Below are 13,715 nucleotides of genomic sequence, written 5' to 3'. Positions count from 1 at the left end.
CACCTGAAGGCATTTTCAGTAGATCGCCGAATTCACGAGTCACCATAGAAAGTCACGTTGAGAAAAAAAGGGCAACGCACTTTACAGAGGCGAAGCTGGAGGTTTTAAACACAGAGATTGCACATCTGCTTCAACGAACGGAAAAAAAATATAGAATAAGAAAAAGATAAGAAAATAAAAAATAAATAATAAGAAAATTTATTAGTTCATTAAATTACACATGCCACCCTCCATTTTATTGTAATGATAAATTAAACTACTCTTTAACATCCTTTTTGAGTATGTTGTGTAACCATTCATGCATTTATTTTTCTTGCCATTAATTTCTTAAGGCCACAATATGTGTATTGACTAATAAGGCTTATAGAAATTGTAATCTTTCTGGAGCTAGAACTCTGTCCAAAGTCATTAAACACAGAAACATTATCATAAAAGGTAATATTTAATTGCTGGAGCTCTTTATTTAACACTAGAATATTCTTTCTGACATGCAGCTAATAGAAAGAGACCTGTCTAACTGCTGTGTCCTATAATAAAGGCTTTTCAGTGGTTGAGTTTTTGACTTAAACCACACACTCTGTCACTGTTGTAAGTGATTGTTGTCAGATAGGTTCTTTTTATTTTGCATGCAGACGAAGTTCCTTCTGCCTCAACTAACAAGCAGTGTAAGAATTTTCTGCACTTTTCCATATTTGAATATTACTCTTGGATCACAAAATCTTTTATCTACATATTTAAATTCTAAAGTAGCTGTATAAGGTCCATCTTCAAAGATAAAGTCACATGAGCATCAACTTAAGGTGAGAAATGTATATGAAAAATATGTTACACGTTGAAACGTGCGTGTATAAAGCAGTGTAAAAAAATCATTCATTTTATTTTAGGAAATGAAGAAATGAACAGACCAAACTATTTGATTAAACATAGTTTTTTGACTAATTAAATATTTTTTAGCACTCTTCCATCTGTTTTGTCTGCTTGGGTCACTGAGATTTCCTCTGGGTCAGGCTGCAGGTACGTGCCCAGTAATGATTCTATTTTATAATACAAATATAATAAAAATAAACATTGTGTTAAGCAACATTTGCTTTATAGTTATTTTTTTTTACTATATTTGTGTTATACACTTAAATCATTACTTCCTGAAAATCAGCCATTTAGCCTCAACATAGTGATGAGGTGGGGTGTGTGATGAGCTGGTAAGTGGAAGCAGTAATGAGTTTAATAGTTGAAACACCAAAAGATTAAGGATAGAAAATTAAGTTGTACCTGCACACTTATACTTTGGACAAATTTTATATTATCAGTGTCCTTTAGTGACTGAAGGAGCTTTAAAATCGGCTGCAATTAATGCACACAATAGCATTTAGAAACCCTGAAAAAAAATATTTAAAAAATGTAGGTGTGTGTGCGTGAATGTATATATAAGAACAACGTCCTACATCTTAAATTAAAGATATATTTTCCTACAAAAGACAAAGCTGCCACTTATAATATTATACAGAAAAATGTGAGGGTGCAGAAGGAGAGAAAAAACACAAGATCTGTAAGTGAGATTCGAACTCGCTCCGTTGTGCGCTCCGTTGTTCTTTATCGACGCACTGTCCACTACGCTATTCCCGTGGTCTGAATCATCTGTGTAATGATACGCAGTAATGTATGACCAAGGAACTGTACAAAAGTGTAAAAAACTGTTCAGTGCCAGGCATACTCTACAGGTGGTCCTACTGCCACATTGTACAGTTGCCTAAAATGCCCTGACGCGAATACAAAGAGCTGCACTGAATGTTTTTTATGGTAAGCGCAGACCCGCGGTTTGTCACATTTGATTTCAAAAAGGTTTGTTAAATACATTAACATTATGAATTTGGTAATGAAAAAAACTATGCACTTATAACCCTCTCACAACAAAAAAACTTGTATCTGTGTGTCCACATCCATAAATATTCTCATCAAAAGAGCACGCAACGCTCAGTAAACTCTCTGAAACAGACAAACTCTGAAACATAGCAACTTACTCTCTGAACATAACCTGCTCCGAAGCAGGTTATCTTCAGAGAGTAAGTTGCTATGGCTACTTAACATACCCAGAAGTTACCTCCGATTTTGGAACCAAAGTTGAGGTTATCCACCTACTTACTCTCAAACTTACCCGTGTATGTCACATAACCTGCTTTCTGGAACAGCCCCCAATTGCTGCTCGGAAATGGCTATCTTTGCTCAGCATCAGGTGCACAGCAGCAAGAAGCTTGGCAGTGAACTATGACCTTATTTTAATGACAAATGTCTAAGAATTCTGCTAATTTACATTTTTATTTAATTTATACATACACAATGAATGTAAGCCTGCTAAGTGTGTGGTTCAAATAATAGAATATGTAAACTTAGTTTGTATATAATTAAATAATAATAATAAATAAAAGCCTGCGTGTAAGGCTTTTATTTTGAGGGGGCGACGTCACGAGCGCAGATTTGGTTGACCAATTAGAGGAAAGTGGGCGTTTCAGCACCGCCTACATGTGTAAAATGAATTTTAAAGTTGTTTATCCGTTTTCCTACCCTAAACCAAAAAACGAATATCCAGCCAAAATCTCGTTTTTTCGTTTTCTCGTGAGCAAAAGAAAAACGGAAAAATGGACGTTTTCTCCATTTCCTTTATTCCATTTGAAAATGGAAAACAAATGAACAAAACGTACACGGACCTACACGGACCGAGTTGCTTCATTTAAACTAATATAGACATTTTGTTTCAGCCAGGTTTCAGTGAGACAGAGTGCATAAAGATTGTTATCTGTTATTATTTCATTGATCATAAGTGCTTTAGGTGCTAGTGACCTGGGGCCTCATGTATCAACGCTGCGTATGCACAAAAACTTTGCGTACGCCAGGTTTCACGCTCAAAATCGCGCACGTTTGGATTTACTAAAAATGAACTGAACGTGGGAATGTGCGCAGCTTCACGGCAGCTTTCTGGCAGGCGTACGCACATTTTTTGTGCGTGTCTGTTTTATTTCCATTGGCGACTCCTAGAGGCAGTTGTGTTAAATTCCTCTCTACAAAGTGTCTGAGTCTTGCAATGGCAGCTGTATGAGACGGGTTATCTAGTAGGTATGTAAGGTTTCCATACCATACAGTTGACCAGCCAAACATTAAAGCACAATTTGCAGCGGTCGCCTGTTTTCCCAATGTAATCTGAGCTATCTACCGCACGCACATTGCTATAAAGACACTATCTGAAGATGAATTTGCATGCGTGAATCAGAAACATTTCCATTCAATAAATGTGCAAATAAAATATGATGCACAAACTTATTGATGATTCCTACTTGTCTTTCTCGTGATAAATAGTGGGCAAAATCTGATATTTAGCGGGGAAAAAAAGAAGAAAGAGTTCACCAGACGCTGGATTCGAGCAGAGTTTATGCTCGAACGTGTTAATACTTGATCACATGCGCCTTACGAGGTGCGCCACAGAGACTGCTAAGGGTACTGCAACAAGTGTGTATAAACCACACTATTTCTTTTTTTAATGCACTCAGTGCAATGTTCAGACCCAACTGTGTTAACCGCATCAGCTAATCTCTCCCCACTCTATTTTTTTTCTTTTGTTGTTAATTCGGAGAACAAACTTGCAAATAACACCGCTTTTCTCCGGTCTACCTCTGAAAGCAGCACCTCCAATTCACATTCTGTTCAAAGTTTCTCTTTTTGCTTGATTTTGCCATTGCTTTTCCGTTGGGTTTTTCCATTAGCATAGTCATTAGCATATTCATACGGGGGAGAAGGCAGGGAGGGGTTTTGTGCTCGTGCATGCTGCGCTCAGTTTCACGGTCATTCGGATGTACAAAAGAGTATGCGTGAGATTCGGCGTACGCAGTGTTTCATACATCTGGGGCCTCATGTACGAAGACTTGCGTAGAAATCTTACTAAAACATTGCATACGCACAAAGCTGTAAATGTGCGTACGCAGAAAAAAATTCAGATGTATGAAACACTGCGTACGCCGAATCTCACGCTTATTTTTTGATCTAATAATCTAATAGTTCTCTGTGGAGATCTCGAACACGGGAGAAGTAGACGTTCTGCCCCGGGACATTGTAAGCACCTTACGCGGCTGCACTCAGGGACCGTGGCAGCCGGGTGTCGGCCTGAACGACACCTGGGTGAACCGGATCCTAGGTGCACTGGGCCTGGACAGAGGAACATGCGGGGTTGAGGTAGAGGGAGTGTTGTGGTTGTATCGTTCTCTTACCTCAGATGAGGTGGCCGTAGCATAGGGTACAACGAGCAGCTTCGCCCGCTTTACCTCGAGGGAGCGAATCTGGGACTCCACTGCTTCCACCTCCACCTCCAACGCCTCCATCGATGCTTCTCCTGCTCTCAAGGACAGACACACAAGCAACATTGTACAGGGTGAAGAGCAAGGCCAGTAAGTGAGAAAATGAGTGAATGGAAGAGGTTAGTGGTAGCTTTAGCTGACTAGCGGTGCTAGCAGGCTAAAGCTACAAACAACAAGCGGATGCTCGAAGGACAGAACGTTTTAAAGCAGATTTGTTTGTATAAATGTATTATGGGTTTGTTTACCCAAAGTAGGAGAGACAAATATTTAGCGAATGAGGAAGTATTTTATGATTAAAAGGTAAATTGCGAATCTAAACTCCAAACACACGCAGCGAGGCAACCAAACAGCGGCAGTGACATCAGTGACTGATGTTTTAGAAACAGAATATTGTAGAACACATAAAAAACCTTACATTGTATTCATAACATATTTATTTAAAACACATAATTTACAGTGGCTTTGAAAAAGTTCCAAATAAACATTATAATTTATGTAAATTTATCTTATTTTGCATAATTAAGGCATCATATAAACCAAAAGAAAACAGGCAAAGAAAAAAAATACTAACTAATAATGAAACAAATTGCAATGATGCAGCAGCTGGCAGATATCTGTTGATGTATTAATACTGCTGCTTACATTTTATTGTAAATGCATATTTTTTGTATAGTGCCAGGTGTGGAATGTGTAAATATTTTTATACATCCCAACATACCTGTTGATAATTAGAAATCATTCAATGTATTTATTTTTATTTTTGCTAATATAGACGCATGATTTTTTTCATGATGAAAAGTTGTCCCAGCTGATTGTTAAATAATAACAATAATAAAAACAACTTTTGAAGAAATACATTGTTTATGTTATTTTTTATATTTTACAAATGCTGTGTCTACCCCTTTGAAGATAACAAATAAGTATACCAGCAATCCAATTATATTTAATTATACATAATTTATTGTATGATTAGATGATTGAACACACTAAGTCACACTGTTTTTAAGTATATTGTACAGTATTTTATAGTGTGTTTATAAATACAAATGCTTTTATTTATTTTAGCAAGACTTTAAAACAGTTCAGTTAAATGAGGAGTTTAGGGCCAAATTCTTCAATGGAAGAAGGCAGTGCTGCGTCGTCCATTATTGTTTTAGTCTATACCCTAAGCTATTAAATGTGTCAATACACATTTTTACTCAGCTTCCCTAAAACTTTAGCAATTAGTTCAGCAAACTGCACGTGATTGCCTCTTCCTGCCCATTTTTTCAATGCAATTTTTAATTCACAGACAGTAGCGTCAAGGTTCAGTGATGGGGCGACAGATGTGTCTTTATCAATCGTTTGTTATATATCTTGTGTAACAGTTTTTGTCAGTATACACTGATAGAATATTGTTTTGAAAATATTTAAAAGACATGGCTAATGTGTTTTTATTTTGTTTTTATTAATGCAAACAAAAAGTGTTCTCTTGAGCATTGAAAAAGGTTTGTACCTTTTGTATTGTACAGTAAACAGGTGTGTTTGTGTGTGTTCGTGTATGTGTGTCCTCCTTTCATGTCCCTGCAGAGTGCAATTCCAGTTTATATATAAAGTTGCCCAGAGCTCCAGTTTCTATTTGAGGCTTATCTTAACACATTGTAGAGACTGAAATGAAGACGCCAGTCCTCCGAGCTATACATTTGGTATTTTTTTTATTCTACCCTATTCAGTCCAACTCAGAGGCAAATTGTAAACTCTGGAAGGAATTAGACTTGACTGTTGTGCACAAGGAGGGTGATGTAATTCTCGCAGGCATGTTTCCTATTCATTCCAAAGGCATTGACCAGGAGTTAAATTTTAGGAATCAGCCAGACCAGAGGAAATGTTGGGGGTAATGTAAAAAAAAAAAAAACTGTAGTTCTTATACAAAGAATACTATAAAGTGCACTATTGTTAATTTTGAATTTATTGTAAACTGTTTTAAGAGTTTTTTTGTTTTGTTTTGAGAATAAACAAATACTTGTATTTTTTTTTTACAGGTTTAACATGCGCGTTTTCCGCTGGTCTCAGGCAATGATTTTCTTCATTGAAGAGATCAACCGGAACCCCACTCTTCTCCCAAACATCACACTGGGCTATAGATTGTATGACACATGTGGGCTGATAGCGCTGTCTCTTAGGACTGCATTGTCTGTAGTTTCTCAACCCATGAAGAGGAGTAGCTCAGAGATGTGCTCTTCCCCGAGCATCCCCATCATTATTGGGGACTCTGGATCCACTCTGTCAATGGCCATTTCCAGACTCCTCAACCTTTTCCATATCCCGCTGGTGAGGGCAGATCAGCTAGGCAAAATAATTAGAAATTAAGGAACTCTGTATTGAAATTCACTTTGAATTATCTTTTGTTCAATTATCCTAATTTTTTGCCCAAATCTTTGCTTCAGGTGAGTTATTTTGCTTCATGTGCTTGCCTGAGTAATAAGCATCAGTTCCCTTATTTTTTTCGCACAATTCCCAGTGATGTAAATCAGGCAAATGCTCTTGCTCGTTTGGTGAAGCACTTTGGATGGACCTGGGTGGGCACAGTCGGGGCCGATGATGCTTATGGCCGCACCGGCATAGATCTTTTCACCGCTGCAGTGACACAGTTGGGTGTATGTGTGTCTTATAGAATAATCATACCCAAACTGCCAACTCAACAACAGTTGCAAGACATAGTCAGGACAATTCGTGATTCTTCAGCTCATGTGTTGGTGGCTTTTGCTATTGAAGAGGATATCAAGCCAGTAGTTGATGAAATAGTCTTGCAGAATGTGACCGGGAAGCAGTGGGTTGCCAGTGAAGCGTGGGTGACATCCACTCTTATCTCCACTAAAGAAAACTTTCCCTCACTTAGTGGCACCATTGGGTTTGCTATTCGCCGAGCTGAGATACCTGGCCTCAAACATTTCCTTGACAGCATACAGCCCCTAGCTGACCCATACAATGTCTTTGCAAGAGAGTTCTGGGAAACCCAGTTTCAGTGCACATTAAACACAAGTCTTCCCACTTCATCCACAATGGATCCAGTAAATTATAGCCACAGCTGTACTGGCATGGAGAGAATGCAGGACACTCAGAGCATCTTTAATGATGTGTCTCAGCTCAGAGTGACATATAACATGTACAAAGCTGTCTACACTGTGGCACATGCACTACATAATCTGCTTCTGTGTCAAAGAGAGCATAGATCTGCCTTGACACAGCAGTGTCCTGATATCCACAATCTGCAGCCCTGGCAGGTAAAATAATAAGCTTCACTGTTTGTACATTTAAAAAACAAATCCAGAGATTAAAATAATTTTCTTTTTGTGTTACATTATCTGTTTTAAAATTTCTTTAATATAGTATATTTTAATACTTTTAGTATTTTTGGATCTAGACCTGTTGTTATATGTTATGCCAAATCACATCTTTGCATTAATCTTCTCTAGGTAATTGAGGTCCTGAGAAAAGTGAATTACACAAACATGTTTGGAGATCTCATCTACTTTGATGAAAATGGAGACCCTGTTGGATCATATGACATAGTGAACTGGCAAAAAGGGGGAGATGATGTGCCAGTACAGTATATTACAGTGGGTCGCTTTGACTCCTCTTTACCCAAAGGACAACAATTAGTGCTGAACCAGAACAAAATCGTCTGGCATGGGGGAACAAACAAGGTAAAATTATGTAGCATCTAAATGTGTTAGTAGTAATCACCCTTATTCTGAATGGACTAATTTTAATATCATTATCATTTTATGGTGTTTAACAAGACATCTTTACATAAATGAATTTTCTTTTATCCAAGGCTTGACACACATTGATTTTAGACATTTCATGTATGGTTTTATTTGGTTTTCAGTTACTTGTCATTTGGAAAATGTAATCAAATAAATTTTATTTACACATTTTCCTTCGGCTTATTCCCTGCTTTATCAAGGGTTGCCACAGCAGAATTTTTCACACAGTGGATGCCTTTCCAGTCACAGCACAGCACCTAGAGTACAACCCGCTTCAGTGCTGGGATACATCCAAACACATGTCCATTCACACACTATGGAAAATTTTGTTATTTTAATTTACCTATATAGCATATCTTTGGACTGTGGTGGAAACAGACACAAAGAGAACATGCAAACTCCACAAAGGCATCCTAGTCCAGCCAAAAATTGAACCAACTATCTTTTTGCTAACAACATAATTTAATTGAGTAATTGTCTTTTGTTTGTTTGTTTATTTGATGTTGTTGCCACTATCAAGCATACAATCAATTGTCATAGTAATGCACCTGTTTCTCACAGGTGCCAGTGTCTGTATGCTCTGCTAGCTGTCCACCAGGGTACAGAAAGGTTAGACTTGAGGGTCAGCCTGTGTGCTGCTATGACTGTATGCTTTGTGCAGAGGGGAGTATCAGCAACACAACTGGTATTATCAGACTGGCACACACAATGATTGTTATTGCATCAGTTAACTTTTATCAAAACACTTCTTTACTTTACGCTCTTTATGCATCGATTTTTAGATCAAGCTGAATGTTTGCTTTGCCCTGAAGACTTCTGGTCCAACAAGCATCGCAACTATTGTGTTCCAAAGGAGATTGAGTTCCTTTCATACTTGGAGGCTTTCGGTATGGTCCTGGCAGCTATTGCCATATTGGGTGCAGTTGCTGCAATAAGTGTTGGTGTGGTCTTCTTCCGTCATCGTGACACACCCCTTGTTCGTGCTAATAACTCAGAATTGAGCTTTTTGTTGTTGATTTCTCTCACTCTCTGTTTCATATGTGCACTAACCTTTCTTGGTCAGCCATCACACTGGGCATGCCCTCTTAGACGTATTTCTTTTGGCTTAACTTTTGCCCTCTGCCTATCTTGTCTCCTCAGTAAGACCCTAGTGGTTCTTATTGCTTTTAAATCCACACTGCCAGGTAACAACACAGCTCGTTGGTTTCGCCCCCCTCAACAAAGATTGGGTGTGTTTATTTGCTCACTCCTACAGGGTGGTGTCTGCATAGCTTGGCTGACCACAGCATCCCCGTATCCAGTGAAGAACACATGGCTATATCGCGACCGGATTATTTTAGAATGTCATCTGGGTTCAGTTGTTTATTTCTGCTGTGTGTTGGGTTACATTGGGTGCTTAGCTGCCTTTTGCTTCATTTTAGCCTTTTTAGCTAGAAAACTGCCTGATAATTTTAATGAAGCCAAATTCATCACATTCAGTATGCTTATTTTCTGTGCTGTTTGGATTACATTTATCCCAGCTTATGTCAGTTCCCCAGGGAAATTTACCGTTGCTGTGGAGATATTTGCAATTTTAGCGTCTAGTTATGGTGTTCTTTTGTGTATTTTTGCACCTAAGTGTTATATCATTATTTTCATGCCGGAAAAGAATTCTAAAAAGTATCTCATGACCCAAAAATAATGTACTGCTCTAAGTCATGTCTACTAATGTTTGTCAACATGTATGTGTTTACATTTGTAGGTGTGTGTAATAACACTTATTATTATTATATAATAGTAAAAATAATAATGATAAATCATTATGTAGTAATAATATCGCTTGGCGTGTGACAAATATACATTCATACAATGACAGAGAGCACCAGTGTTCCAGTGAAAAACCTTGTTCCAGGCACAACCTTATTATCAAACCTATCAAGAATTGGCTTGCAAATTCTAGCAGAACATAGTATAATATTATGTGAAAATATAATATGATATAATCTAATATAATATAATAGTATGATTTAGCCATAATTATTTGTATTTATTTTGTTTTTATTGCACATAGTATTATGCTACATAAATCATGCACATAAGTTGTATGTATGTAATGTAAAACTGTAAATCTCATTCATATTACGAGGTTTGGACCATCCAAATTATCTAAGATTTCTTTGAAAAAACACAAAAAGTGATGATGGAAGTGTGTGGAACATAGGAGGACTTTGAGTCTACACAAAATTGTCTATAATTTATAGACAAAACATCTATAATTAATTTAATAAGATAGCAAAATAATAGCTGAAACATATTTGAAGTTTTTTAAAGTATCTTTGTCATTAGGACTGTGTAATGCTTTGCAGTGCTATGTTCAATTCACACTGTCAAAATTAAACAAATGAAAAATGCATTTCAAATTTCAACAACAGATAACTGTCACTCTGTTTATTTTTCGATTTCGCATGTTTGGGTATTGAATTTTAATCTAATGTCAGAGCAAACCTTAGGAAAAAAAATTAACTTTATTGTGATTTTTAATTTTTAATTTCTGCACTCGCAGTCGGGCCGTACAATTGCTGCCGAATGGGGTGCCTAGTTCTGGATTAGTGCGCGAATCAGCAGACCTACACTGCGTTTCATTCAGAAGAGCTCATCCCTATGCCCTAAACCCTTCGAATGGTTTACCCTCCGGAGTGACCGCTTCGAAGGGATGAAGGGTGTAGGGGACCAAATAAGCTTGTCTTTGGAACACATGTCTGCATAATCTGATGAGACAATATAGAGGTTTGTCACACTCTTTGAAGCTGAAGCCCATTATACATGCCTGGGATGAACAATCTGCATGCTCCACTTTATTTGTTTATTGATTTATTTATTGTACAGACTGTGTATGTTTGTATATATAATTTTTATTTGTTTTATTATTATTGTATTTAAAACTCAAAAATATTACACTACTTGCCTAAAAAAATACTATACTTACATTTATTTGTAAGGTCAAACTACAGTTGTCTTTCTGTGACAACATCCCTGCGCTTTACCAATTTTAAGATAGAAATTTGTCAACCTTTAGGTTAGACAAAAGGAAGGCCCTATGAAGTGGCGAGTTTTGAGTACTTTGGTTTGGAACGACTCTTGGATATTTTTGTTTCACTCCAAGGTACCCTTCAGATGGGAATTTATCTTATTTGGAACACACAGCTAGACCTTACTCATTGGCAGTGATGATACAAAAATTTAGATTTTTCTGACACGAACAAACATTGTCACCTATGTTCCCTGTGCATGTCTCAATTATCTCATGTTTTGTTTTGCAATCCATTGCATTATTGTCATGAACTGGACAGAACACAGAGTCAGAATTTGCTCAAACAGAAAGTTTACTAATAAACAAAGGCAGCTGCCGTTTGTCGGTCGTTGAAGATGAACGCAGGCTGGTCCTATGGCCACAGAAAGATTCTCCATCTGGACCTGAGCCGAGGGGGTTCCAAAAGCACTTAAAGTTTGGAGAGGACGCTGATGCTGGTGTGCACTGAGGTAAGGTGGTACTACTCCACACAGCGGAGAGGCAGCGCAGATCACAGGTGTCGCAATAGATGGTTACTTTACTTAAAGGTTCAGGACACCCTGGAGAACTTTTATTTAATATTAACAGATATGTGTGTGTTGAGCATCAGTTAAGACAATGTTAGAACCTGTCAGCTTTAATTGTGGGAAAAACTGGATAATTTTGAGCTTTTGTCAGCTAATTTCAGCTTCCGGGTTTAAAATGATTTTTGGGGCGGGATCAAAATCGGCGACGTAGCGCAGTACTGCAAGTGCAATGATGACGCGTCGGTTTCTCATTATTATTCATAGCGGAGTTTTCTTATCCTATGAGAAGAGCCGGCTGCTTAATTATTCATGAGAGCCCATGCTTTCCGAAGGCAAGACAGACCTGCCAGTTTCAAGCAAGCTGTGAGACACGGAGTCACGGACCAAGGGGCACGCAGTAGCCGTTCATGAAGGCTCATATGTGTTTGTTTGTTTCTTATCCAGCATATGAAACTCCATATACACTCACACTTATACACTATGCCAATTTAGCTTATTTAATTCAACTATACCACATGTCTTTTGACTGTGAGGGAAACCGGAGCACCTGTAGGAAACCCATGTGAACACGGGGAAAACATGCAAACTCCACACAGAAATGCCACCTGACCCAGCCAAGGTTTGAACCTGCAATCCAGCAACCTTCTTGCTGTTCAGCGACAGCACTACCTACAGTGCCACTGTGTCCAAGTACACCCGTCTGCAGCCCGCAGATCGGGGCGGGGCTGAATACGGGGCGGGGCTGCATATTGGGCGGGACTGAACATGTCGCTCCGCCTACAAGTTTTTCATTGGTTCACGGAAACATATTGACGTTGATGTAATGTATGCTTTCGATTCCGGTTTTCATCTCTGCATGGTAAGTACACGTCTTCTGTCATGTAGCCTAAATTGTTAAATTATAGTGCAGTACACCTCACGGGCTACGTATTATGTGTAATTTATTTAATTAAAGGCCTTTAAGGAGATATGAAGTTTTAAAGCCTTTAAAAAAATGTTTTCTGTGTTAGGGTTGGCGTTTTCCAGGTTGATCAAACAGTTGGTGGTTTTATTCACTTAGAAGAATAATGTAAACTTTAAAGAGTTTCGAGCAACACAGTCCATCACATGAAGTTTATTGATATCAAAGATAACAAAATATATTTTTCTTTGTGGCATGTTCTCTAATTTACATATTCTGGTAATGTTAATGCTAAATATGTACAATATAAAACTTGATTCTTAACTTACTGATCTATACTACATTCTGTTTGCAGATCATTTGCATATATATATATTTATCACTATGATTCTTGTGGAGCATATTCTCTGTTTTATTTTATTTTACCTCAGTTCTTTCTCTCTTTTTGTTTTAATAGATTTTTGCTTTTATTTTATTTTTATATATATTTATTTACACTTCATGTTCTCTTTTTTTTTGTTTACTTTATAATCCATGAATGAAACTTATGCAAAGGGGAATGTGAGGAGGGGGCATGCCTAGTACAAACATATTTAATTCTTTGAGTTTAACTTTAATATACTGTATGTTAAGCGACATGTTGATGATTGTTGGTTATTTTGCACAGATGCCGCCTGAGATCCTGCAGTGTATCCTACTGAGAGTTGTCACACAGGATGGTGATGGGACATTTCTGCGACTCTCACTGACATCCAGGACCTGCTGAGCCATTGTTATTCATTCATTCATTTTCTTGTCGGCTTAGTCCCTTTATTAATCCGGGGTCGCCACAGCGGAATGAAAAAACCAACTTATCCAGCAAGTTTTTACGCAGCGGATGCCCTTCCAGCCGCAATCCATCTCTGGGAAACATCCACACACACATTCACACACACTACGTACAATTTAGCCTACCCAATTCACCTGTACCGCATGTCTTTGGACTGTGGGGGAAACCGGAGCACCCGGAGGAAACCCACGCGAAGGCAGGGAGAACATGCAAACTCCACACAGAAACGGCAACTGAGCCGAGGTTCGAATCAGTGACCCAGCGACCTTCTTGCTGTGAGTTGACAGCACTACCTACTGCGCCACTGCTTCGCCGAGCCA

The 13,715-nt window shown here is 38.1% G+C and overlaps 2 protein-coding genes across 2 annotated transcripts in view; one reads left to right on the top strand and one right to left on the bottom strand.

Moving 5' to 3' along the window:
- LOC100332501 (sterile alpha motif domain-containing protein 3) overlaps positions 1–13,715 on the bottom strand; it is a 191,781-nt gene that overhangs the window by 61,939 nt on the left and 116,127 nt on the right. The window lies entirely within an intron of this gene.
- Positions 5,957–10,481, top strand: olfcw1 (olfactory receptor C family, w1). Its single transcript, NM_001018147.2, has 6 exons — positions 5,957–6,213; positions 6,362–6,650; positions 6,767–7,603; positions 7,796–8,026; positions 8,651–8,774; positions 8,872–10,481. The coding sequence occupies exons 1-6, from the start codon at positions 5,993–5,995 to the stop codon at positions 9,768–9,770; spliced, it is 2,601 nt and encodes an 866-aa protein (NP_001018157.2). The 5' UTR covers positions 5,957–5,992; the 3' UTR covers positions 9,771–10,481.

This window comes from Danio rerio, chromosome 18 (genome assembly GCF_052040795.2).
Source record: "Danio rerio strain M-AB ecotype USA chromosome 18, GRCz13ab, whole genome shotgun sequence".
NCBI lineage: Eukaryota > Metazoa > Chordata > Actinopteri > Cypriniformes > Danionidae > Danio > Danio rerio.
This window is presented reverse-complemented; position numbering and strand designations above follow the sequence as displayed.